The 23,332-nt window shown below is 44.4% G+C and overlaps 1 protein-coding gene across 1 annotated transcript; it reads left to right on the top strand.

Annotated features, from left to right (window-relative positions):
* The first annotated feature begins 425 nt into the window (after positions 1–425).
* Positions 426–21,533, top strand: LOC106609493 (guanine nucleotide-binding protein G(i) subunit alpha-1). Its single transcript, XM_014208366.2, has 9 exons — positions 426–880; positions 10,248–10,290; positions 10,976–11,117; positions 11,323–11,480; positions 12,789–12,917; positions 14,806–14,935; positions 16,832–16,985; positions 19,490–19,711; positions 20,624–21,533. Exons 1-8 carry the CDS (start codon positions 763–765, stop codon positions 19,678–19,680), a joined length of 1,065 nt encoding a protein of 354 aa, XP_014063841.1. The 5' UTR covers positions 426–762; the 3' UTR covers positions 19,681–19,711; positions 20,624–21,533.
* The last annotated feature ends 1,799 nt before the right edge of the window (positions 21,534–23,332 follow it).

The raw sequence follows: 23,332 nt of genomic DNA, 5'->3' as shown, positions 1-23,332 counted from the left end.
AACTTGTATATTAACTTTAGGAGTAGGCTACTAGAATCAAAGAATAAGGCTGTGGAATAAGAATTCACGTATCCTCATGGTTTGATGATGAAAATATATTATAACACCCTAGTAGCCTAATAATCTGCATGAACCGTATAATATATCTCTTGAGGTCTCTCTTGGGGGTGAATATCATGTTTGCCTTGGTTTAGCTATATCGGTGTCAGAAGTGGGATGGCCCCAGTGTTCCCTATAATATTCTATACACAGACAAGAAACAGTAAAGTACAGTACATTGTTTTCTCATGTGATATCAAGTGTCACTTACAGTATTGGGCATTTCCAAAGACCACAATATATTGACTCAAAGGTCAGTCTGGTATTTCGACAGAAAAAAACTGAAACAGGAAGTATTCGTGTAGCCAGCTGGTGGTAATTGTAGTTGAATGAGCAGAGCTCACTGTGGCAGTGAAAGACGAACGCGCTGAGACAGAGAGAGCAATTCGCCGTGGAACTGTTTTCATTTACAACTATTTATGCCACGACGAGAGAAATAGCTTACGCTGACTGGAAGAATAGGAATATAGTGGACTAAAGAAGCACAATCCTGGTCCTTTTTTTAATCTTTAAAAAAAGTATAAATCCAAGCGACCGGATAGCTTTCACACAAGGGCGTGTGTGGATCTCGGGGAGCAGCGGCTCGCTTTTTAACCCTTGCATGTTGGTACTGTATATATTTTATATTTTTGCATCACTCGGCTCCAGAGGATTTGCTTGAGGATGGGGTGTACCCTGAGCACGGACGATAAGGCGGCGGTGGAGCGCAGTAAAATGATCGACAGGAATCTGCGGGACGACGGGGAGAAAGCAGCAAGAGAGGTCAAGCTACTGCTCCTCGGTAAGGGACGTGGTTGTCCTTGCTTCGTCCCGCAACGTGAAACATTGTGGGACGAAGCAGTGGTTATCCGTGAACTTCACTAACTGTAATATTAGCTGCGATTGCGACATTGTAACTAAATGTCAAACGCACTATTTACAGTGATATACAATTGGTCTGGATACATATAATGGCATCAATTTGAATTGAGAATTCTAGCACGATTTCATACAATTCCGCATAGCACACAAACTGTCGTCGTCAAATTTAAAACGGTCAGCTTTTGCATGGACTACCTTGAAATCAAAGCATATTGGCGAAATTGGACTACCTAATGAAACAAAAGTTTAAGATTTTTTTTCCGATTTAGCCTATAAGCAGAACAAAGGTCGTTGTCCACGCTGGCTCATCAGTTCCAGCCTTCGGTATGTTATCACCCTTACAGGCAGTTGCAACAAAGTAGCCCCCTTTTGTTACGCTTGTCCAGCAACACAAATGGTTTCTATGGGCCATATTCATTGGCTTAATCCTCCAGCATTTGACACCTTGTCGCCTGTCTGCAGCATTGTGTTTGAATGCTATGTCCAGCTGAGTGCATATGATGTTTCCAAATTGGAAATTGGCCCAGAAACTGTTGGAATAAAGAATTGCAATAACCATAATACTATGTTCAAAACATTTGTTTGAGACCTCATCGCCTTTTTTGCTACTTCAGGCATGGATGTATGCTGTTTATGATTCCGCCATTGCTTAGATAAACATAGGTCTAAATTAAACTTCAGGCTCTTTCTTACCGCTACTCTCATTGGTTGGTGCAATAGTGGATGGACTTATCTCTGAGTTTAGCCTACTGCTAAATATGTTTTACCTAAAAGCCATTAAAATCGTGGATATTCCATTGACAAACAAAGGAGCCCATTCCCTTGACAGAAACTAGTGATTGTTTATGAAATACTGCTCTACCATCCACTCCATTGGGGAAGAGAAGGAAGGGATGTGTCTTCTCTATAAATATGGGTATTCTTCACTGATGCCGTGAGTAAGAATGGCTGTCCTGTAAAACTGTAGGCCTGTCATTGGATGGCTATGAAAGCTTTTGGTGAGGACATTGTCCCTGTGTTTTTTGTTTTGTATTCCTGATATTTTCTTCTAGTTGTACATGCTGATATTTTCCATTTATAACTGGGTGGTTCGAGAATTTGCTGACACCCGTGGTATACCACGGGTATGACAACTTTTATTATTACTTTTCTAATTACGTTGGTAATCAGTTTATAATAGCAGTAAGGCACTTCGGAGGTTTGTGGTGTATGGTTATATGGTATAAGCCTCTTCCTTGTTGTTGAGAGCCTAGGCTACATTCATCTGCATTGCTATGAATGATAAAACTGATTCGAAGCAAGTCGGGTCAAGTACTATGGTCTTGCTGCGACTTAGGTCTCCAAATATTCCTCTGAGTGAAATTATAAAGTTTGTGTAAAGTCAATCCCAGACCTGTGACGTCCAATATTTTGAACTCTTTTGAAAATGGTCTCTCCCAAAATCATTTACTGAACAAAAATATTAACACAACATGTAAAGTGACATTTTCCATACACACAAAAATATTTTCTCTTTTCCATACGCACAAATTGTTTACATCCTTGTTAGTGAGCATTTCTCATTTGCCAAGTGTGGCATATCAATAAGCTGTATTAAACAGCATGATTACTACACAGGTACACCTTGTGCTGGGGACAATAAAAGGACACTCTAAAATGTACATTTTTGTCACACAACGCAATGTCATAGATGTCTCAAATTTTGAGGATGTGTGCAATTGGCATGCTTGACTGCAGGAATGTACAACAGAGCTGTTGCCAGAGAATTTCTCTACCATAAGCTGCCTCCAACATCGTTTTAGATCATTTGGCAGTACATCCAACCGGCCTCACAACCGCAGGCCATGTGTAACCATGGCAGCCCAGGCCCTCAACATCTGGCTTCTTCACCTGCGGGGTAATTTGAGACCAGCCACCCGGACAGCTGATGAAACTGTGGGTTTGTACAACAGAAGAATTTCTGCACAATCTGTCAGAAACCGCCTCAGGGAAGCTCCTCTGCATGCTCATCATCCTCACCACTTGACCTGACTGCAGTTTCGTGTCGTAACCGACTTCAGTGGGCAAATGCTCACCTTTCATGGCCACTGGCACGCTGTAGAAGTGTGCTCTTCATGGTTGAATCCCAGTTTCAACTGTTCCGAGCAGATGGCAGACAGCGTGTATAGCGTTGTGTGTGCGAGCGGTTTGCTGATGGCAATGTTGTGAACAGAGATCCCCATAGTGGGGTTATGGTATGGGCAGGCCTAAGCTTACGGTCAACGAACACAATTACCTTCTATCAAGGACAATTTGAATGCACAGACAACCTGTGACGAGATCCTGAGGCCTGTTGTCGTGTCATTCATCTGCCACCATCACCTCACGTTTCAGCATGATAATACACGGACCCATGTCGCAAGGATCTGTACACAATTCCTGGAAGCTGAAAATGGCCCAGTTATACCATGGACTGCATACTCACCAGAGCATGTTTGGGATGCACTGGATCGACGTGTCCGGACGACCGCGTGTTCCAGTTCCCGACAATGTCCAGCAACTTCGCACAGCCGTTGAAGAGGAGTGGGACAACATTCCACAGGCCACAATCAACAGCCTGGTCAACACTATGTGAAGGAGATGTTGCGCTGCACGAGGCAAATGGTGGTCACACCAGATACTGACTGGTTTTCTGATCCACGCCCCTACCTTAAATGTATCTGTGACCAACAGATGCATATCTGTATTCCCAGTCATGTGAAATCCATAGATTAGGGCCTAATGAATTTATTTCAATGGACTGATTTCCTCATATGAACTGTAACTCAGTAAAATCATTTTTGTTTAATGTATTAATAAGAAATAGAAATGGTCTCCCCCAATATCATACATACCTATACAAGTAGGTGCTATGTTACATGCTGTTGCTTCGGTTGTTGATCTCGTTCTCCGAGGCCGATGTAAGATCTTTAATCAGGTAAACAGTCGCAAGGCCACAGGTCCGGACAGTATTCCAGGGCGTGTTCTCAGGGAATGCGTAGATCAGATGGCAGGCATAGTCACAGTAATTTTCAACTTGTCCTTGTCCCAGTCTGTAATCCCCATATTTTCAGATGACTTCCATTATTCTGTAATCATGAAGTGCTTTGAAAGGCTGGTTATGGCACACATCAACTCCATCATTCCAGACACCCTAGACCCACTCCAATCTGTATACCACTCAAACAGATCTCTAGACGACGCAATCTCAATTGCACTCCATACTGCCCTCACCCACCTAGATAAGAGGAATACCTATGTAAGAATGCTGTTCATTGATTACAGCTCAGCGTTCAACACCATTGTCCCCTCAAAGCTCATCACCAAGCTTAAGACCCTGGGACTAAACACCTGCCTCTGTAACTGGATCCTGGACTTCCTGACGGACTGACCCCAGGCTGCCACGCTCACCCTCAACACATGGGCCCCACAGGGGTGTGTGTTTAGTCCCCTCCTGTACTCCCTGTTCACCCACGACTGCGTGGCCACGCACGACTCCAACACCATCAAGTTTGCTGATGACATGACTAGGCCTGATCACCGGTGATGAGGAAACAGCCTATAGGTAGGAAGTCAGTGACCTGGCAGTCTGGTGCAAGGACAACAACCTCTCCCTCAATGTCAGGAAGTTGAAACGGTTTGGCATGGGTCCTCAAATCCTCAAAGTTCTACAGCTGCACCATTGAGAGCATCTTGACTAGCTGCGTCACTGCTTGGTATGGCAATAGCACCGCCCTCGATCGCATGGTGCTACAGAGGGTGTTGCAGACAGCCCAGTACTTCACAGGGGCCGAGCTCCCTGCCATCCAGAATCTCTATATCAGGCGGTGTGAATGGAAGGTCCGGAAAATCATTAGACTCCAGCCACCTGAGCCATAGACTGTTCTCTCTGCTTCCACACGGCAAGCGGTACCGGTGCATCAAGTCTGACACCAACAGGCTCCTGAATAGCTTCTATCCCCAAGCCATAAGAGTGCTAAATAGCTAACAGAATAGATACAGACTAAATGAATTGACCCCTGTCTATGCACACTCATAGGACTCTGCACACACACTAACACTCCAACACCCATAACATGCACACACATTTATATGGACTACGCACACACACTCGCATACAATCATCAGTTACGCTGCTGCTACTCTTTTTAAAAAATCATACATTTAATCATATATCCTGATGACTTGTCACCTTATTCCTAAAGGTAATATGGTCGTGGTGGTGGTCGTCGGACTTTGTCGGTGGGCAACCAACTTTAAGGTGTATTAGCACCACTAACTGGAGTGTGGACCGCAGTTCATCTTTCAATCACCCACGTGGGTATATGCTCCTAAAAACCAATGAGAAGATGGGAGAGGTGGGACTTGCAGCACGTAAAAAATCGAACCAAGTTTAACTTTTCACTTGGCTATGCAGATGTTTGTTGACGCGCGTGAGCAGGTTAGATGAAATGATCGACTAACATGCATTTGTCAATTTATTTTGCAACGCAAGGTCAGCATGTTGGAACTTGCAAGAAAGGCATTTCACTGTACTTGTGTGCGTGACATTGAAACTTGTTTGCGAGTTGGCACCCTGACCTGCTTCCTGTGTCAGCCATTCAGGTTGGTAACCAGGTAACACACCCAGCCTCGTCAGATGACCGTGAGATATGCTAATAAAGGAGCAACAGGAAGGAATGTTCTAGATCAGGTCTAAACTCTAACACACATTGAGGTGTACTCATGGAGAGGAGGAAGATGTTTTGTTTACATATTAGTCTTTTCAGTTAATATACTTCTATCACAAAAGTCTCAATTCCTCTCATCTGCCTCCTAGCCGCCCCACTAAACATACTTTGTTTAATTACATCCTGGTTAAGAGGTCACAACCATATCAGTGATGCTGATGGTGCGTACATCGGCACAGGCAGCACCTCAGAAACGGTGGTGAATATTGACTACTAAATCACTTCAAGGACACCAACCGTCAAGCATCCGTGTTTTACATTGGGTGGCGTTGATGGGCCGACCCTGTCCATGTCTGTACTGTGGACTTCATGGGGGGTGGCATACGGTAGGACGCACGCACAAACACAAAACAATTGTTGCATTGTCCAGAAGGAACCTGCATGTAACCATTTCATTGGCCAGTGTATACCATGTGTATCCTATATGACTAATAAAACTTGAAACACACACACAGCATAATGAGCAGTCTGTCAGCAGAGTATACCAGCATCCTGCTGTCAGAGGAACAATCATTTGTATGAGGAGTGCTATGAATGTTTGGGTGTATGCTGTCAAGTCTGTACAAGCAAACGTCTTGTCTATATTAGGCCTACTAGACCTAACCACATTGGTGTCGAGAGGTTTCTGTAGGTGGTCTATGTTACATTTTATGTAAAGCATTATGGGTAGTACTTTATTTTACAGTACTAATGCTTCCACTTGTATTTCCCGGATGTTTGATAGGAAATTGTCTGTCTTTCTTGTACTTCAAATAGTTCAACACATGGTAATTACCTGTTACCAAATTTGCAGTAATAACTCTCAAATAAACAAACAAGCAATTCCTAGGTTATCACTGTATCTGCTATTTTACCATGTCATTTATCACATTTGGTGATTTATGTAGGTCTACTGTAAACTGAAGTGCTTATGAATTATGATGAATTCAGTAGCTTCCACTTGTCCAGCACCGTCCCGTTAGATCTGTTACTGGTCTCTTCCAGTAAAGTATCGGCCTGCATGGAGTTTGTTTCCTAAATCTATTATCCATTGATCTGGATGTGGGCAGATGAATCGAGCTGATTTAGCTACATGACTCCCTGATGGGTTAATGCTACTGTAACTTCCTGGTTTCCCTTGTGAGTCACTCACAGGCTCAACAGCTCCCGACGGTAACGGGGGATGGTGCCAGCTCATGTGGTTCATGGAGAGTGAGCCAGGCCCAGCTGTAAGTCCGTTCAGCCCTGTCCCTCACTCCCTCTCAGCCCTGTCCTTCGCTTCCTCTCTCCCTCTGTCCCCCTCTCCCAGAGGACTGTATGACCTGGCCAGCCTAACTGAACCCCAGGCAGGACGTGCCCTGGTTCTTCTGGTGACCCAGACAGAAAACCCCTCAGCTCATTAGATCTGAAAGCCCTCAACTCTGGGACAGGCAGAGAGACTGAGCTCTGAGAGAGAGGGAGAGTGGGAGGAACTCCAAAAGCTATTCTCCCCACCCTGGTATTATATAAAAGCTCTAACTTAATCATCATTTAAGATTAAAATCTAACAGAGCTGTCATTTGGAATGAAGACTTGATTGGAGCCAATCCTACCACAGCACTTTGTAAAACGTTCCTTCATTGTCTACATGCATGTCCTCTTTACTCTGTGGAAAACAACCTTGGCGGAAGATCCAGGAGAGATTGGTTGGATGGTTGGTGGGCTTTAGAAGTACTGTTCTGTAAACGTCCATTTTATTTGCAGGCCTCAACAATTTTTCTTAAAATAGTCTTTTCCCAACCGCCAGAAAGTAGCTGCCTCACTGTGGTTTTGGTCTGGCTCTTTGATGGGTGTATCAAATTGTGGGTGGGTAACGTGACTGTCTATCCCAGCCCATGAGGTCCACTTTTCTGCCTTTGCTTTCTTTAATGGCCCATGTGGCTCAAATCAGGGCCATTAGACTTTAGTGATGTCATAGGGGTGTGGCCCCACCCCAGTAACTTTAGAGTTGAAGGACAGAGCAAGGTCAGTCAGTCTAGACTGGAGCGTTTGTTTGCCTGACTTAAAGAAATGTCATAAGGGAACAGTACCGTGGCGATATCATCCAATAATTATTCCTGTGACTTGCTAGCATACATTTTGTTGGCCCTATGCAGGGTTTTGTGTTCCATATTGAGAAATCAAGTGTGTGTTGGTCAGACAGTAAAACATATCTAGAGGGAGGGTTCAGTGAACACAACGGCCTGTAAACAGGGTTTGTTTAATCTAGATTGAGAGGCAGCCAGCCAGTGTGGTAGGGAGTGGAATGCTGTGTTGTGTCGCTGCCTTGGCACCAAGGCCCTTAGCAAAAGGAGGGAGGTGACTTTACCTGCTGCCAATGTTTTGTGTGTGTGTGTGTGTGTGTGTGTGTGTGTGTGTGTGTGTGTGTGTTACAGTGCACGTGTGTCTGCTGTCTCATAGTCCCTCTGGGGTTCTTAGTGGCACATGTGACTGTTTGGCTCCGTAGCAATGAGACGTGTTAGTCGTCCTCTCTGGGGCCAGGGCCACAGCAGTGACATGTAATTAAAACAATTAGTCCTCTGGTGAAAGCCACTGTTAAAACACACACATTCTCACACACGCACTCTGTATCAGCATGCTCTAAGGCTCTGGAGAAAGGCTTGTCCACAGGAATTCACTTCTACATGTTGGTTTCAGGTTCTCTTCTGCGTTAGGGAAAGTTCCAGGCCCCTACGTTTCACTTGCCACAACGAGAAGCCCTGGTGTGTGTGTGTGTGTGTGTGGCGTGCGTGTGCTCATTGTCTTGCTGTAATGCAGTACTAGCTGGTTCTTGTGAAATGGGAAGATTGGGTGTTACAGAACTAGCTTCCTCCTGGCAACTCAGATGGGTGTTAGTACAGCCTGGACCGTTCTGAATAAACAGTGAAGAACTTTAATCACACTAGTAACAACATTGTATTAAAATGTTATATACTACTTTGGTAATTGCATTTTATTGCACAGCAATGGCGTTTGTAATTACACAACATAAATTGGGACTTTTTTTAATCCACTGCTGAACTTCTATAGAATTACAAAGTAATACTAATGAGTAAAGTTTAGACTGACATGGCTACAGTTCCCCTTTTCTCTGACTGTGTTTGTGTCCGAGCTGAGCAACCCCTATGGGAAGGGACTTAGCAAGCCCACCAAACACGTGATAACATGTTTGTTTTCAGGGACAAGCCATATTTCCCAGTGGCCTGACTGTCCCTGAGTGGAAAAACCCACCGGTGGACGTTATGTCGAGGAGAGGCCTGGCTTAGTCAGTCTCCATGACACATCCTCTACTTATGTGTTTTGGGGACATTGCGTGCATTTTGGGGACATTTGCCGATCAATAATACATGCCCTGGCTATGGAGATGAGCCATCACTACACAACCACCCCTAATCCTCCTCAGGTGACCGTGTGGCGAGCGCTGAGATGTCTTTGGTAACGGACCCGGTTGCCATGGCAGTGTGACATGTGTGACGGAGGCACGGAGCCCCTAGCAGCAGCCAGGCCCAAGCAACGCCTATTCTGTGTTCCCTGCCTCTCTCATAGGAGTATTGCCATGTCAATCACCTCTCCGCCTCACACTCATTGGCTGCTAGCTTAGTGTCCTCCCTCCTGGCTCTTGTCCTCGTGTGTGAGTGGTTTACACAGCCAGTCAGTAATGTGTAATTCAATATAGAAGGCTTGTACCATCTTGAAGTAACACTATGTGTTCATAGGCCCTTTAAGGCAGGCCCTTTAAGGCAGCAGGCCCTAGTTACAACTGGTGATCGTTGTCTTTCTGGTGGTAGATCAGAGCTCACAACTAACTCATTTAATGTACAAAGACCCAATGACCAGATATGAACTGGGTGATAGCAGCCTTGTGTTGATGGTGTGTTAGTGGTTGCTGGGAACTACTGCAGGCTGCATGCTTCACTGCTCTTAATGAAGATGAGTACTGTACTGCCTGTGATTTGGCCTTTGCAATAATACTGAGGACCATAATGTATTCACCTCTGTCCCTTCACTGTACTCCCATCCCAACTCACTCATCACTCTGCACTCTCTGAATGTTACTGTGTTTTGCTATGGTGCTGTTCATTCAGTGAGTCTTGTGATGCTGCCTGAGATGGGTCGTTGGTTCCTGCTGCAGTAGGTAGTTCCATAATGCTGTGTTAGTGCTGCTGTTGAAATGTGCCGATAAAGGGAGAGGTGGGGAGGGTCTGTATCGACCGGACGGCTGCAGAGCGACGCTGTGGGTGAGAGACGTCAATACAGAAATGCAGGAAGGGAAATGATCAGTGAATTTGACCACCTCAGGGTTCTCCACTATGGTCCATTTCAAAAGGGGTTGCATAATGGCCTGTAATGAGTAGCTCTTTACAATTGACTTTTCTTTCTCAGTATGTTTGTCAGTGTAATCCCATACCAGGCAATATAAATTATGGTCAGTGTTGGCTTCAAATTCCACTGCAGATTCGGAACACATCGCTCTAATCACATAATTGCAATTAGTTAAATGATAGGCTTTGACTGGTTTGATAAATGTGTTCTCTCTCTCAGGTGCTGGTGAGTCGGGGAAGAGCACAATAGTCAAACAGATGAAGTGAGTATGTTCCTTCCAAAGGCCGTATCTGCCACACAATCAAAACAAAGCATTGTTTTTGCCCTTCTGTGGGGACAGTTCTCAGAAATGAGTCATTGTTATTGTGCTAGTGCCCCATTCAATTCAGATGCTGTAAACATTGTTACCTGGATAGTGTTGTTATCAATGTTTGCTTTTCCCCCGTAATTTTATGATGGAAAGGTTGCCATTGTGTTGGGGGTTATTCGTCTGCTGTTTTTCTGTCTTATTTTTTTCTGTTAATAAAAATGAACATAACATGTTCTCAAAAACAAAGTGTTGCTCCATGTTTCTCCTTGTGACTGACTGTTGTTGCTCCATGTTTCTCCTTGTGACTGACTTGTCGCTCCATGTTTCTCCTTGTGACTGACTTGTCGCTCCATGTTTCTCCTTGTGACTGACTGACTTGTCGCTCCTTGTGACTGACTGACTTGTCGCTCCTTGTGACTGACTGACTTGTCGCTCCTTGTGACTGACTGACTTGTCGCTCCTTGTGACTGACTGACTTGTCGCTCCTTGTGACTGACTGACTTGTCGCTCCTTGTGACTGACTGACTTGTCGCTCCATGTGACTGACTGACTTGTCGCTCCATGTGACTGACTGACTTGTCGCTCCATGTTCCTCATGGTGGCTGACTGTAGTTGTGTCCTCCGTCCCGTGTGTCAGGATCATCCACGAGGCAGGCTACTCGGAGGAGGAGTGTAAACAGTACAGAGCTGTGGTCTACAGCAATACCATCCAGTCCATCATCGCCGTCATCCGAGCCATGGGACGACTCAAGATCGACTTTGGAGACGCCGCCAGAGCCGTGAGTGGGCTAGACATGATGACGGATTGCATTTATCAAAGCCTTCTGACTAAAACTATAAACACACCCAATCACATGCCCAACACTGATGCCATGGCAGAATTATTAATGCTATTGATGGTTATGATGGTAGGGATGATTTTCACAGTGGAGCTGATGGTGATGGTAATAGTGATGGTTGTGCTGACAGACTGCTCTCTCCCAGGATGATGCGAGACAGCTGTTTGTGCTGGCGGGGTCGGCAGAGGAAGGCTTCATGACGGCGGAGCTGGCCGGGGTCATCAAACGCCTGTGGAAGGACGGAGGGGTACAGGCCTGCTTCAGCCGCTCACGAGAGTACCAGCTCAACGACTCTGCAGCATAGTGGGTCACACACACACCCACACCACCTTGTCCTGCTCACACAGTCTGCTCAGTTTGGTCTGATACACACACACACACACACACACACACACACACACACACACACACACACACACACAGACCTCCTGCAGTTCCTCTTCCTCCCTAATTCTCTTCTGCTGGAAGTAAATACATTCTCATTCCTCTGCAATAACCAAAGGCCTTGAGCAGTCCATTTATTACAGATGCCCGCCCACTCTCTGGCAGACATATCTCTACTGCCTACGGTCCAGCCCGCTTGGTGTTTCAACCTTGAGTGAGACTGTCAATATTTGTTTTGTGTGGGGGTGTCACCCCTGTAGCAGGACTGTAACACGCAGGCTGCAGCGTGTCTGCTGAGTCCTTGACCTTAGAATTTAGCTCATGTAGCTGTCTAACAGCAGATTGGCCAGGGCTGTTGTGTTTACCAAACCCTGGTAGCAAAACACCACAGACAGAAGAGCTAGAAAACATGTCCAAATCCCTTTCAGACAGTGAGCAGCGTTTGAGCTCGAAACTCCCTTGGTTCAGTTTTTTTTTTTCTTCTGAAGTGGTTCTTTTTTCGTACGCATTGTGCCACAACCTTTCCATTAGCCAGTGAAGTCACCAGAGCGGCAGCCCCTGCGGTGTGTCATGAGAAACCCTTCCACCTTCTTTTGGAACGGAACAGACTTCACCGATTGGCTCTCTGGCCTCGGGTGCCGCAACTGCTGGCCATTTCCAAATCAATACCCAGAATCCTTTTGGCCAGGGCTACCACACACACACACACACACACAGAGAGAGAGAGAGACACAGACCAGTGTCACGTAGCCTGCCGACCGGCCTCTACAGCGAGGCTGCTGACGCCGATCTCTGCTGTTTGTTTGGGTTAAAACACCAGTGCTGCTGAGTCGTGTGTAATTACTGCTGCCGTAATCTTTTGGAAGAGTAATACAGGGTAGGCTGTTTGAGCTGGGGGGGGTTCTACTGTAGATTTTACTGTTGAGGAAGGGGCAGGTGTGTGCGACGAGTCCAGAACTGAGCCCTATGTGGATTATTTGTGGAAATATTGGATGAGGGACCATTCTGAGGCAACAGAAGGGGGCACTGATAGTGTGGAAGAGAGTGGAAAAAAATGTCACTTGTTTTTCCCAGTTCAAGATATAGAAGCAGACATGGTTCATGGCCAGACAAGATCTGTTTATTATTTGAATAGCTTATTGTCCTGTTGTTCCATTGAAGTATGTGTATTGGATGCATTGACTCCCATCTAAACATTCTCTCTCTCCCCCTCCCTCCTTTCTCCAGTTACTTAAATGATTTGGACAGGATATCACAAGCCACCTATATCCCAACCCAGCAGGATGTCCTGAGGACCAGAGTCAAAACCACAGGCATTGTGGAGACACATTTCACCTTCAAGGACCTCCACTTTAAGTGAGCACTTCCTCCAAATCCCTTTTTAAGTGTAGTCATATTCCCTACTTTGAGTTATCCTATTTAATCTACTTCCCTACTGTGCGTATTGAATCTCTCAAACCCATAGAAATGTCCTTAGTCCAGTGGTTTCATTGTGACTGGATGACAGAGCTGACCATATGACATCAGCAGTGAATCATATCTGTTCTAGCATTCCATTGGCTGATGCCAGAGAGGAAAGGGAAATGGTTGGCTCACTGGTCAATACCCATATTTCCAGTGTTGGGGATTAGTGAACTAGTAATTGAACTGCATTTTACAGTAGCTTGGTGGTAGTTCAACTAAATTCAAATCTAGGTAGTGTTTTCAGTAGTGAACTGTTTTACTATGTAGTGTTGTGGCTAACTCCTGGAACTGCACACTACTTCTTTACCGTGTAGCTAACTACTGGAAATGCACACTACTTCTTTACCATGTAGCGGTGTAGCTAACTCCTGGAACTGCACACTACTTCTTTACCGTGTAGCTAACTACTGGAAATGCACACTACTTCTTTACCATGTAGCGGTGTAGCTAACTGCTGGAAATGCACACTACTTCTTTACCGTGTAGCTAACTACTGGAAATGCACACTACTTCTTTACCATGTAGCGGTGTAGCTAACTGCTGGAAATGCACACTACTTCTTTACCATGTAGCGGTGTAGCTAACTACTGGAACTGCACACTACTTCTTTACCGTGTAGCTAACTACTGGAACTGCACACTACTTCTTTACCGTGTAGCTAACTACTGGAACTGCACACTACTTCTTTACCATGTAGTGGTGTAGCTAACAACTGGAACTACACACTACTTCTTTACCATGTAGTGGTGTAGCTAACTACTGGAACTACACACTACTTCTTTACCATGTAGCGGTGTAGATAACTACTGTAACTGCACACTACTTCTTTACCGTGTAGCTAACTACTGGAACTACACACTACTTCTTTACCATGTAGCGGTGTAGCTAACTACTGGAACTGCACACTACTTCTTTTGCAACAACAAAAAAATAATCATACCTGCCTAATTGTCACTTGAAACAGTTGTTTTGTTAAATTGGCTAAATTACACATTCAAAGTAACTTTAGTTAAGTAAACTATATTTTCCTTAATGGTAGCATTAGTGTAGCTTAACTTCTTCCAGTGTGAAGTAATCAGTAGCTTGGTAAACTATATTTTCAGGCTAGCTTCCCCAACACTGCATATTTAGTTGTTTTTTCATGTCTGTCCCCCACTCCACATCCTATTCGAATAGCAAGCCCTTTAAAAATGCTCTTTCTCAACAGTTTGTTCAGCCAAGCCACTCGGTGCAACTCAGCAGAGAGAACTATGTGGAGCCATTCCAACGCAAACCATATCTAAGTACATTAGAGCCCCACAGCCGTCTGTGTGCCAATGGGTGAAAACTGGCTCACAAAGCGGGTGACATTATTAGGGCTTGTTCCCTTGGGTTGCGTTAATGGGTTATACAGCTCAAAGTGCAAATTGGTAAGGGTATAAACAAGAATAGGTTATTTAAAATACAAAAACATTACATTTAACAAAGTGTATCAATTTATACCCTATAAAAAATGTATACCCTCCCTTCTAAATAATTTATTCTGTGTTGAACATTTCTACTGTATACCATCTCTCCACAACACAGAAAAGCCTCCAAAAAAAGAAAAATGCATTTATTCTGTCATTTCCACTTGGTGGCCTGTTTAACCAACTAACACTTAAACCCAGAGCCCCAGGCCACAGCTCTATGTTTTCCCTAGTGGCCAATGGCAAATAAAGTTGTTTGTCTTGTGTGCGACATGCCTGGAAACATGCTCCGTTTATATTGTCTGGTGCATTATCCACCACTTCCTCCTTAGGATGTTTGATGTTGGAGGTCAGAGGTCAGAGAGGAAGAAGTGGATCCACTGCTTCGAGGGTGTCACTGCCATCATCTTCTGTGTGGCGCTCAGCGACTATGATCTGGTGCTGGCTGAAGATGAGGAGATGGTGAGTTCCTGTCCAACCATGGACATTAAATAAGAGTACATGTACAGTACCAGTCAAAAGTTTGAAAACACCTACTCATTCAAGGGTTTCTTTATTTTTACTATTTTCTACATTGTAGAATAATAGTGAAGACATCAAAACTATGAAATAACACATGGAATCATGTAGTAACCAAAAAAGTGTTAAACAAATTGAAATATATTTTAGATTCTTCAAAGTAGCCATCCTTTGCCTTGATAACAGCTTTGTACACGCTTGGCGTTCTCTCAACCAGCTTCACCTGGAATGCATTTCCAACAGTCTTGAAGGAGTTCTCACATACGCTGAGCACTTGTTGGCTGCTTTTCCTTCACTCTGCGGTCCAACTCATCCCAAACCATCTCAATTGGGTTGAGGTTGGGTGATCTGATGCAGCACTCCATCACTCTCCTTCTTAGTCAAATAGCCCTTGCACAGCCTGGAGGTGTTAGGTTATTGTCCCGTTGAAAAAAAAAAAGATAGTCCCACTAAGCGCGAACCAGATGGGATGACGTACCGCTGCAGAATGCTCTGGTAGCCATGCTGGTTAAGTGTGCCTTGAATTCTAAATAAATCACTGACAGTGTCACCAGAAAAGCACCCCCACACCATCACATCTCTTCCTCAATGCTTCATGTTCATGGTGGAAACCACACATGCGAAGGTCATCCGTTCACCTACTCTGCGTCTCACAAAGACACGGCGGTTGGAACCAAACATCTCAAATTTGGACTCATCAGACCAAAGGACAGATTTCCACCAGTCTAATGTCCATTGCTTGTGTCTCTTGGCCCAAGCAAGTCTCTTCTTCTTATTGGTGTCTTTTAATAGTGGTTTCTTTGCAGCAATTCAACCATGAAGGCCTGATTCACGCAGTCTCCTCTGAAACAGTTGATGTTGAGATATGTCTGTTACTTGAACTCTGAAGCATTTATTTGGGCTGCAATTTCTGTGCTGATAACTCTAATGAACTTATCCTCTGCAGCAGAGGTAACTCTGGGTCTTCCTTTCCTGTAGCAGTTTCGTCATAGCATTTTGTTTTTTGTGACTGCTCTTGAAAACTTTCAAAGTTCTTGAACTTTTACGGATTGACTTACCTTCATGTCTTAAATGAATTATGGACTATCGTTTCTCATTGCTTATTTGAGCTGTTCTTGCCATAATATGGACTTGGTCTTTTATCAAATAGGGCTATCTTCTGTATACCAGCCCTACTTTGTCACAACTCAACTGATTGGCTCAAATGCATTAAGAAGGAAAGAAATCCCACAAACTAACTTTTAACAAGCCACACCTGCAAATTGTGACTACATCATGAAGCTTGTTGAGAGAACGCCAAGTGTGCAACGCTGTCAAGGAAAGGGGTGGCTACTTTGAAGAATCTCAAATATAAAATATATTTTGATTTGTTTAACACTGTTTTGGTTACTACATGATTCCATATGTGTTATTTCATAGTTTTGATGTCTTCACTATTATTCTATAAAGAGAACTCTGGAATGAGTAGTGTGTACAAACTTTTGACTGGTACTGTATATCTGTATGAAACCAACCAAGTCCTGAACAAAAAATCGTTCTCAATATAATATTTACATTGAACATGCATGTTAGTGCTGGACTAAGCTTCATTCTGGGTCTGTGAAACTGTCTCTACGAGTCCAAACATGTTTCTGAGTATATCTCGATAGTCTAAAGAGGCTTTCTCTCCTCAACTCCTTTCCTTCATCTGTACTGATCTGAAAACATAAAGCAATATGGTGGACGTCCTAGCAGGTGTTTGCTTTCACCTGTCCGTTTTTCCACATCAGTGCAGATGAAGGCCTGTAGCTCAAAGCCCCACAAAAACCATTGTCCAATGTTGCCTTCTTCTCTCCCCAGAACCGGATGCATGAGAGCATGAAGCTGTTTGACTCCATCTGCAACAACAAGTGGTTCACAGACACCTCAATCATCCTCTTCCTTAACAAGAAAGACCTGTTTGAGGAGAAGATCAAGAAGAGTCCTCTAACTATCTGTTACCCAGAATACGCAGGTACAGTAACACAGCCAACCAGCCATGGTAGACTGTTTATAGAATGATTGGGGATAACTGTGAATTATGTGTGACTTATCACTGGAGTTGTCTGTACATTTTCTATGATTTCTTTGTCATTTGCACACCTGAACAAATATAATTGAATGTCTACATGAGTGGAAAGAGGATCTCATATAAACATATAGCGCTGGTAATATACTGTAGTTACTGAACATATGCAGATGGTATGTTCCACCCATCAGTGTTGTGACAGGAGACGTTCAACAGACATTAGTCACTTCTACCTTTTTAAAAGGTTCTTCGGGATCGGTGTCCCTTCCACGGGATGGGACACGTAGGCTAATGCGATTTAACGTGAGGTTGTAAGAAAGAAGAACATTTCCCAGGACATAGACATATCTGATATTGGCAGAAAGCTTAAATTCTTGTTAATCTAACTGCACTGTCCAATTTACAGTAGCTATTACGGTGAAAGAATACCCTGCTATTGTTTGAGTGCACAGTTTTCAACATGAGAAGTTATTAAACCAATTAAGCACATTTGGGCAGTCACGCCAATTTTTTTTGCGGAAATGCAATGGTTCATTGGATCAGTCTAAAACGTTGCACATACTGATTCCATCTAGTGGCCAAAATCTAAATTGCACGTTGGCTGGAATAATACATTATAGCCTTTCTCTTGCATTTCAAAGATGATGGTACAAAAAAATACAAAAGAGCGGTTGGTTTTTTTCTTTGTATTATCTTTTACTAGATCTATTGTGTTATATTCTTCTATATTCCTTGCATATTTCCATAAACGTCAGTGTTTCCTTTCAAATGGTACCAAGAATATGCATATCCTTGCTTCAGGGCCTGAGCAATGGGTAGTTAGATTTGGGTATGTCATTTTAGGTGAAACTTTAAAAAAGGGGAGCTGTCCCTAAGAACTTCACAGATGTTCGTTGTAAAGGGTTTAAACACTGTTTCCCATGCTTGTTCAATGAACTATAAACAATCAATCAACATGCACCTGTGGAACGGTTGTTAAGACACTAACGGCTTACAAACAGTAGGCAATTAAGGTCACAGTTAAGAAAATTTAGGACACTAAAGAGGCCCTTCTACTGACTCTGAAAAACACCAAAAGAAAGATGCCCAGGGTCCCTGCTCATCTGCATGAACGTGCCTTAGGCCTGCTTCAAGGAGGCATGAGGACTGCAGATGTGGCCAGGGCAATAAATTGCAATGTCCGTACTGTGAGACGCCTAAGACAGCGCTACAGGGAGACAGGACGGACAGCTGATCGTCCTCGCAGTGGCAGACCACGTGTAACACCTGTACAGGATCGGTACATCCGAACGTCACACCTGCAGGGCAGGTACAGGATGGCAACAACAACTGCCCGAGTTACACCAGGAACGCACAATCCCTCCATCAGTGCTCAGATTGTCCGCAATAGGCTGAGAGAGGCTGGACTGAGGGCTTGTTGTAAGGCCTGTTGTAAGGCAGGTCCTCACCAGACATCACCGGCAACGGCGTCGTCTATAGGCACAAACCCACCGCCGCTGGACCACACAGGACTGGCAAAAAGTGCTCTTCTCTGACGAGTTGTGGTTTTGTCTGACCAGGGGTGATGGTCAGATTTGCGTTTATCGTCTAAGGAATGAGCGTTACACCGAGGCCTGTACTCTGGAGCGGGATCGAGGGTGGAGGGTCTGTCATGGTCTGGGGCAGTGTGTCACAGCATCATCGGACTGAGCTTGTCATTGCAGGCAATCTCAACGCTGTGCGTTACAGGGAAGACATCCTCCACCCTCATGTGCTACCCTTCCTGCAGGCTCATCCTGACATGACCCTCCAGCTTGACAATGCCACCAGCCATACTGCTCATTCTGTGCATGATTTCCTGCAAGACAGTAATGTCAGTGTTCTGCCATGGCCAGCGAAGAGCCTGGATCTCAATCCCATTGAGCACGTCTGGGACCTGTTGGATCGGAGGGTGAGGGCTAGGGCCATTCCCCCCAGAAATGTCCGGTAACTTGCAGGTGCCTTGGTGGAAGAGTGGGGTAACATCTCACAGTAAGAACTGGCAAATCTGGTGCAGTCCATGAGGAGGAGATGAACTGCAGTACTTAATGCAGCTGGTTGCCACACCAGATACTGACTGTTACTTTTGATTTTGACCCCTCCCTGTTTGTTCAGGGACACATTATTCACTTTCTGTTAATCACATGTCTGTGGAACTTGTTCAGTTTATGTCTCAGTTATTGAATCTTGTTATGTTCATACAAATATTTACACATGTTAAGTTTGCTGAAAATAAATGCAGTTGACAGTGCGAGGATGTTTCTTTTTTTGCTGAGTTGATGTACTGTCTTGGACTTCAGTTGAATTCTCACTTAGTCTCCTGTTGACATCAATTCATGACATAGTGAGAATGCCTGAAATAGAGGCTGGGATTCCCCCTTATGAGTCAAGTCATTAGAAGTGTGGGGGTTTTCTTGTTGTCTTGCGGCCAGGCTCCAACACGTACGAGGAAGCTGCGGCCTACATCCAGTGTCAGTTTGAGGACCTGAACAAGAGGAAGGACACCAAGGAGATCTACACCCACTTCACCTGCGCCACCGACACCAAGAACGTGCAGTTCGTCTTCGACGCCGTCACTGACGTCATCATCAAGAACAACCTGAAGGACTGTGGACTCTTCTAAGACCTGGATTTGATCGATGGAAGTTTTTCTGGTGAGCCAACCTTTTTTTTTCGTTCCCTTTCTCCCTTCTCATCGCTTCTCCTTGTGCAACATAGCCCTGCCCATACACTGCAGACTTGTGAACTTGTGTTCGTATGTGTAGAGTGCTGGGGGATCGATGTTGGGGCTACATGGTTGAGGGCACATGTCTGACTGGTGGCTGCCATGAGTGCTCACAGTGCCAGTGTTGAGGACTTACAAACATACCATATGCTCACCCCACAGCGAGCTTCAAATGTCGCAACCACCAGTTCGATAGCTCAAACGGTTGGTACGTTGTCACGGTGGGAGGCCACGTGTGTTGCGAAGCAGAGGATCACTGGTTCGAGCCCAGTATGGGGACAGGGAGAGTGGAGGAAGCGAACTGTTAGCAGCACAATGAGATCCGTTACACTAGCATGCTGCAATCATAGCCAAGGCTGGTTTCAGGCAGGCTGCGTGGTATTATCCACATTGCCAGTGTGCTAAACTAGTATGCTAGCTTTCCCAGATGGTGAAAGTTATCCACAGGAGCTCTTGTTGTCGTGTGTATCTCTACCTCCTGACGACTGGCATCTAACTTCAAACGTTTTAAAATCAGTTGAGTATTTGATTTGTTCCAAGTTATGCTGCTTCCAGGCTGCCTCAGAGATGCAGTTTAACCCTTTCATGATCAAATGCTTGTTAAATCTAATCAGCTGAAATCAAGGCCCTCTTCATTCGGGAGCCTAATTAAATGTTCCGCTCCATTAAGATGTTTGGGAGATGATCATGGCATGGTCAAACAATATTTTAAGGATATTTGAATGGAATGGCCTTTTGTACCTCCAAGCATTCAATAAGATCTAATGGTGTCTATTTCTCTCTCTCTCTCTCTTTCTCTATTTCTCACTCTTTCTCTATTTCTCGTTCTTTCTCTCTCTAGGCGGTGAAAAGCCAGCATAATGTGCGTTTTCGGGGAGAAGTTCACAAGAATCTGAGTGGGGAGAATCAATTATGGACCATTGCTGTACTATATGCCACTTTTAATGGATTTATTTATGTTTTTGTCTTGGAACATTTTGAATTAGCGTTAAAACATTTGTGTTGGATGTTTGTGTCGTTGTAAAATCATTTTCACACTTTTTTCTTTTTTGGAAGAGCAAGCTTGTTTTATTTAGTTTGTTCCTTTTTTAAGCCCTCTCTTGAAAAGGAAGCTTGCCTTTTGGTGAAAGTATTCCTTTTCTCCCTCCCCAATTGTTAGGTGAAAAGGATTTGATTTGAGCTCAGTTTGTTTGTACTTGTGCCTTTTGCATGTCCTTTTTCTCTGCAGTCACTGACCAAATTGCAATTTTTTTTTGCCTGCTGAAATCGTTCCAACATAAAAGGTCAAACGTTTCCTGAGGGATATTCACAATCTTTTGTGCACATTCCCAACCAATTTAGTGGCGAGATTCCCCGTGGTCCAAAGGTGTGTATGTGTGTCTCGATGGTGACCAACACAGCCCCGCCCACAGGCTGTCCCATACTGACAAAGGGATGTGGTTTTTAACAGTACACCATATCCAATGTGTATCCAATAGGAACCCTAGCTAGGTCAAGGAGCTTACGTTATGCTGTGGAAATACAGAATAGCTAAACCGGAGTCATATTTTACTGTATATTTTAAGATTTATTTAAGGTGGCTTCGGGGACTTGGTCTCTGCGATCACTGCAGAATCACAATTGTAAACATGAATGGGGAACAAACACATGGTTATGGTCTGTAACCAGCCACAGCTGTCAGTGTTCTCCAACAGACGGGAGCCTTTGTACACTCATTCCCTTATTTTGCTAATAAAACCCTTTACAAACCATTCAGTGAACCTGGCGTCTTCACTGCTCTCCTGAGTTACAGTTGGTGAAAAGGGAGAGGGAGTCAACTTACTGCAGGTGAGTTTGAGCATTTCCTCTAGTCACCTTCATCTATTCATCCTTATGTCATGTAGTCGTCCTTATGTATTCATCCTTGTCATGCATTCGTCCTTATGTCATGTAGTCGTCCTTATGTATTCATCCTTGTCATGCATTCGTCCTTATGTCATGTAGTCATCCTTATGTCATCATTGTTATGTCTTACCATCCTGTTTCTTTATGCCATGTTGATGTCACACTGCCATATCCAGTTGGCTGGGGAAAACCCCAAAATGAATCCTTCTGTTTCACTTTTGTTTAACTTCACACGGTGTGACACACTTCACTGTGAAACAGTGGTATAATGGGAGTGATTTTTCCACCATGCTAATTCCCAGTGTCTTTGTTCTGTAACTTTTTCATTTTAACGTACCGTAACATTTTTGAAATTCAAGTGTTTCTTGAGTGTTTGGCACAAACACGTACAAAACACATCAGATCATAGTGTGTGTGATCAAGGAAACTGGCAAACTGGAGATAATTCTTTGTCTAGAATATTCTCCGGTGGGATTTCCCTGTCTGTTTGAATATACAGCTGTATGGAGCGTGGCACTACTGTTGTTCGTTGGGTGTTGAATGATTGACATCCTGTTGTCATTGGGTTGTGGGTGACTTGAGCAGAGTCTGGTCCGTGTCCATGGTGACATGTTTAGTCATAATGACATAAAAAAATCACTCTCGTTTCTCTAATCTCATTAGCCAGATTACCCTGCAGGGCTATTGTTGGTTTGGGTTTTCGGGGGAAACAAAACGCGTTCATGTCGTTTACAGGTTCTTTATAACCTTTGATGTAGTTTACAGGGTCTTTATAACCTTACAACCCAGAAGGGCCTGTCATGAGAGATGAGGTTCTCTATGGTGAATCTCCTCCGTAACCTCCCACTGGGGGCATACTGTTTGAATCAACGTTGTGTGTGTGTGTGTGTGACACACCTACTCAGTTCCCATATTGTGTGAGCTTGTTAAGATTAGCTGACAAATTTGTATTGGTCATAGATGTTATCCCAGAAACACTGTTTGCAATGTAAATGAGTTCGCACTTTACGTAAGCAGAGACCACTACTGTCCACTTCTGTGACATGCTCTTGTGCGTTCCCATATCCCAAGTCAGATCTGGGCTACCTCAGGGGATCCCGAGGAGGCATTGGCCTTCAACGCTGTGGAGCGTTCACTACTTCCTCCATACATCCCTGGACAGATTGTCTTCCACCCGGGGATCTCTATTCTCTAAGGACTTTCTAAGGACTGGGTCGGGCACCATAGTTTGCATAATGTGTGCACATGATAGACACGCTGATTTGCATCTATAGATGTGTGCACATCCCTGTGGCAGCGTGTCTGTGCAGGAAAGCTACATTTGCATAGTTTAGCTGTCATTACAATATGACAGAGAGGGAGGGAGAGACAGATGTGTGACGGACAGAGGGAGGAAAATGTATTTATGTGAAGCGGGGCTCAGGGATTTGGCTCCCATGGGCACCATGTTTGGCGGGAGATATTTTTAGCACCCCCTGCAGCAGCTTCGGTGTGAAACACTAAAACAATAGTGACACTGTTAATGAATGGGTAACGCTGAAGAGCAGAGGGAGGTTGTTGTGTGTGTGTGTGACAGAACAATGGACACATTATTCCTGTGCTGCCTGGAACTGTACAGCGTTTACTCTTTGTTTACTGTGTCTGGTATCTCTGTATGAAGCAGCTG

This window comes from Salmo salar, chromosome ssa07 (assembly GCF_905237065.1).
Source record: "Salmo salar chromosome ssa07, Ssal_v3.1, whole genome shotgun sequence".
NCBI classification, from domain to species: Eukaryota; Metazoa; Chordata; class Actinopteri; order Salmoniformes; family Salmonidae; genus Salmo; species Salmo salar.
Note: the sequence above shows the minus strand (reverse complement) of the source record. Positions and strands in the feature narration are given on the sequence as shown.

What these genes read in the sequence shown, in the direction of transcription:
- LOC106609493 (XM_014208366.2), top strand. Translation starts at nt 763, where the DNA reads ATGGGGTGTACCCTGAGCACGGACGATAAGGCGGCGGTGGAGCGCAGT. An exon ending in TTGGAGACGCCGCCAGAGCC is followed by an intron (nt 11,118 to 11,322) that starts GTGAGTGGGCTA and finishes GCTCTCTCCCAG; the next exon opens with GATGATGCGAGACAGCTGTT. An exon ending in CTCAACGACTCTGCAGCATA is followed by an intron (nt 11,481 to 12,788) that starts GTGGGTCACACA and finishes TCCTTTCTCCAG; the next exon opens with TTACTTAAATGATTTGGACA.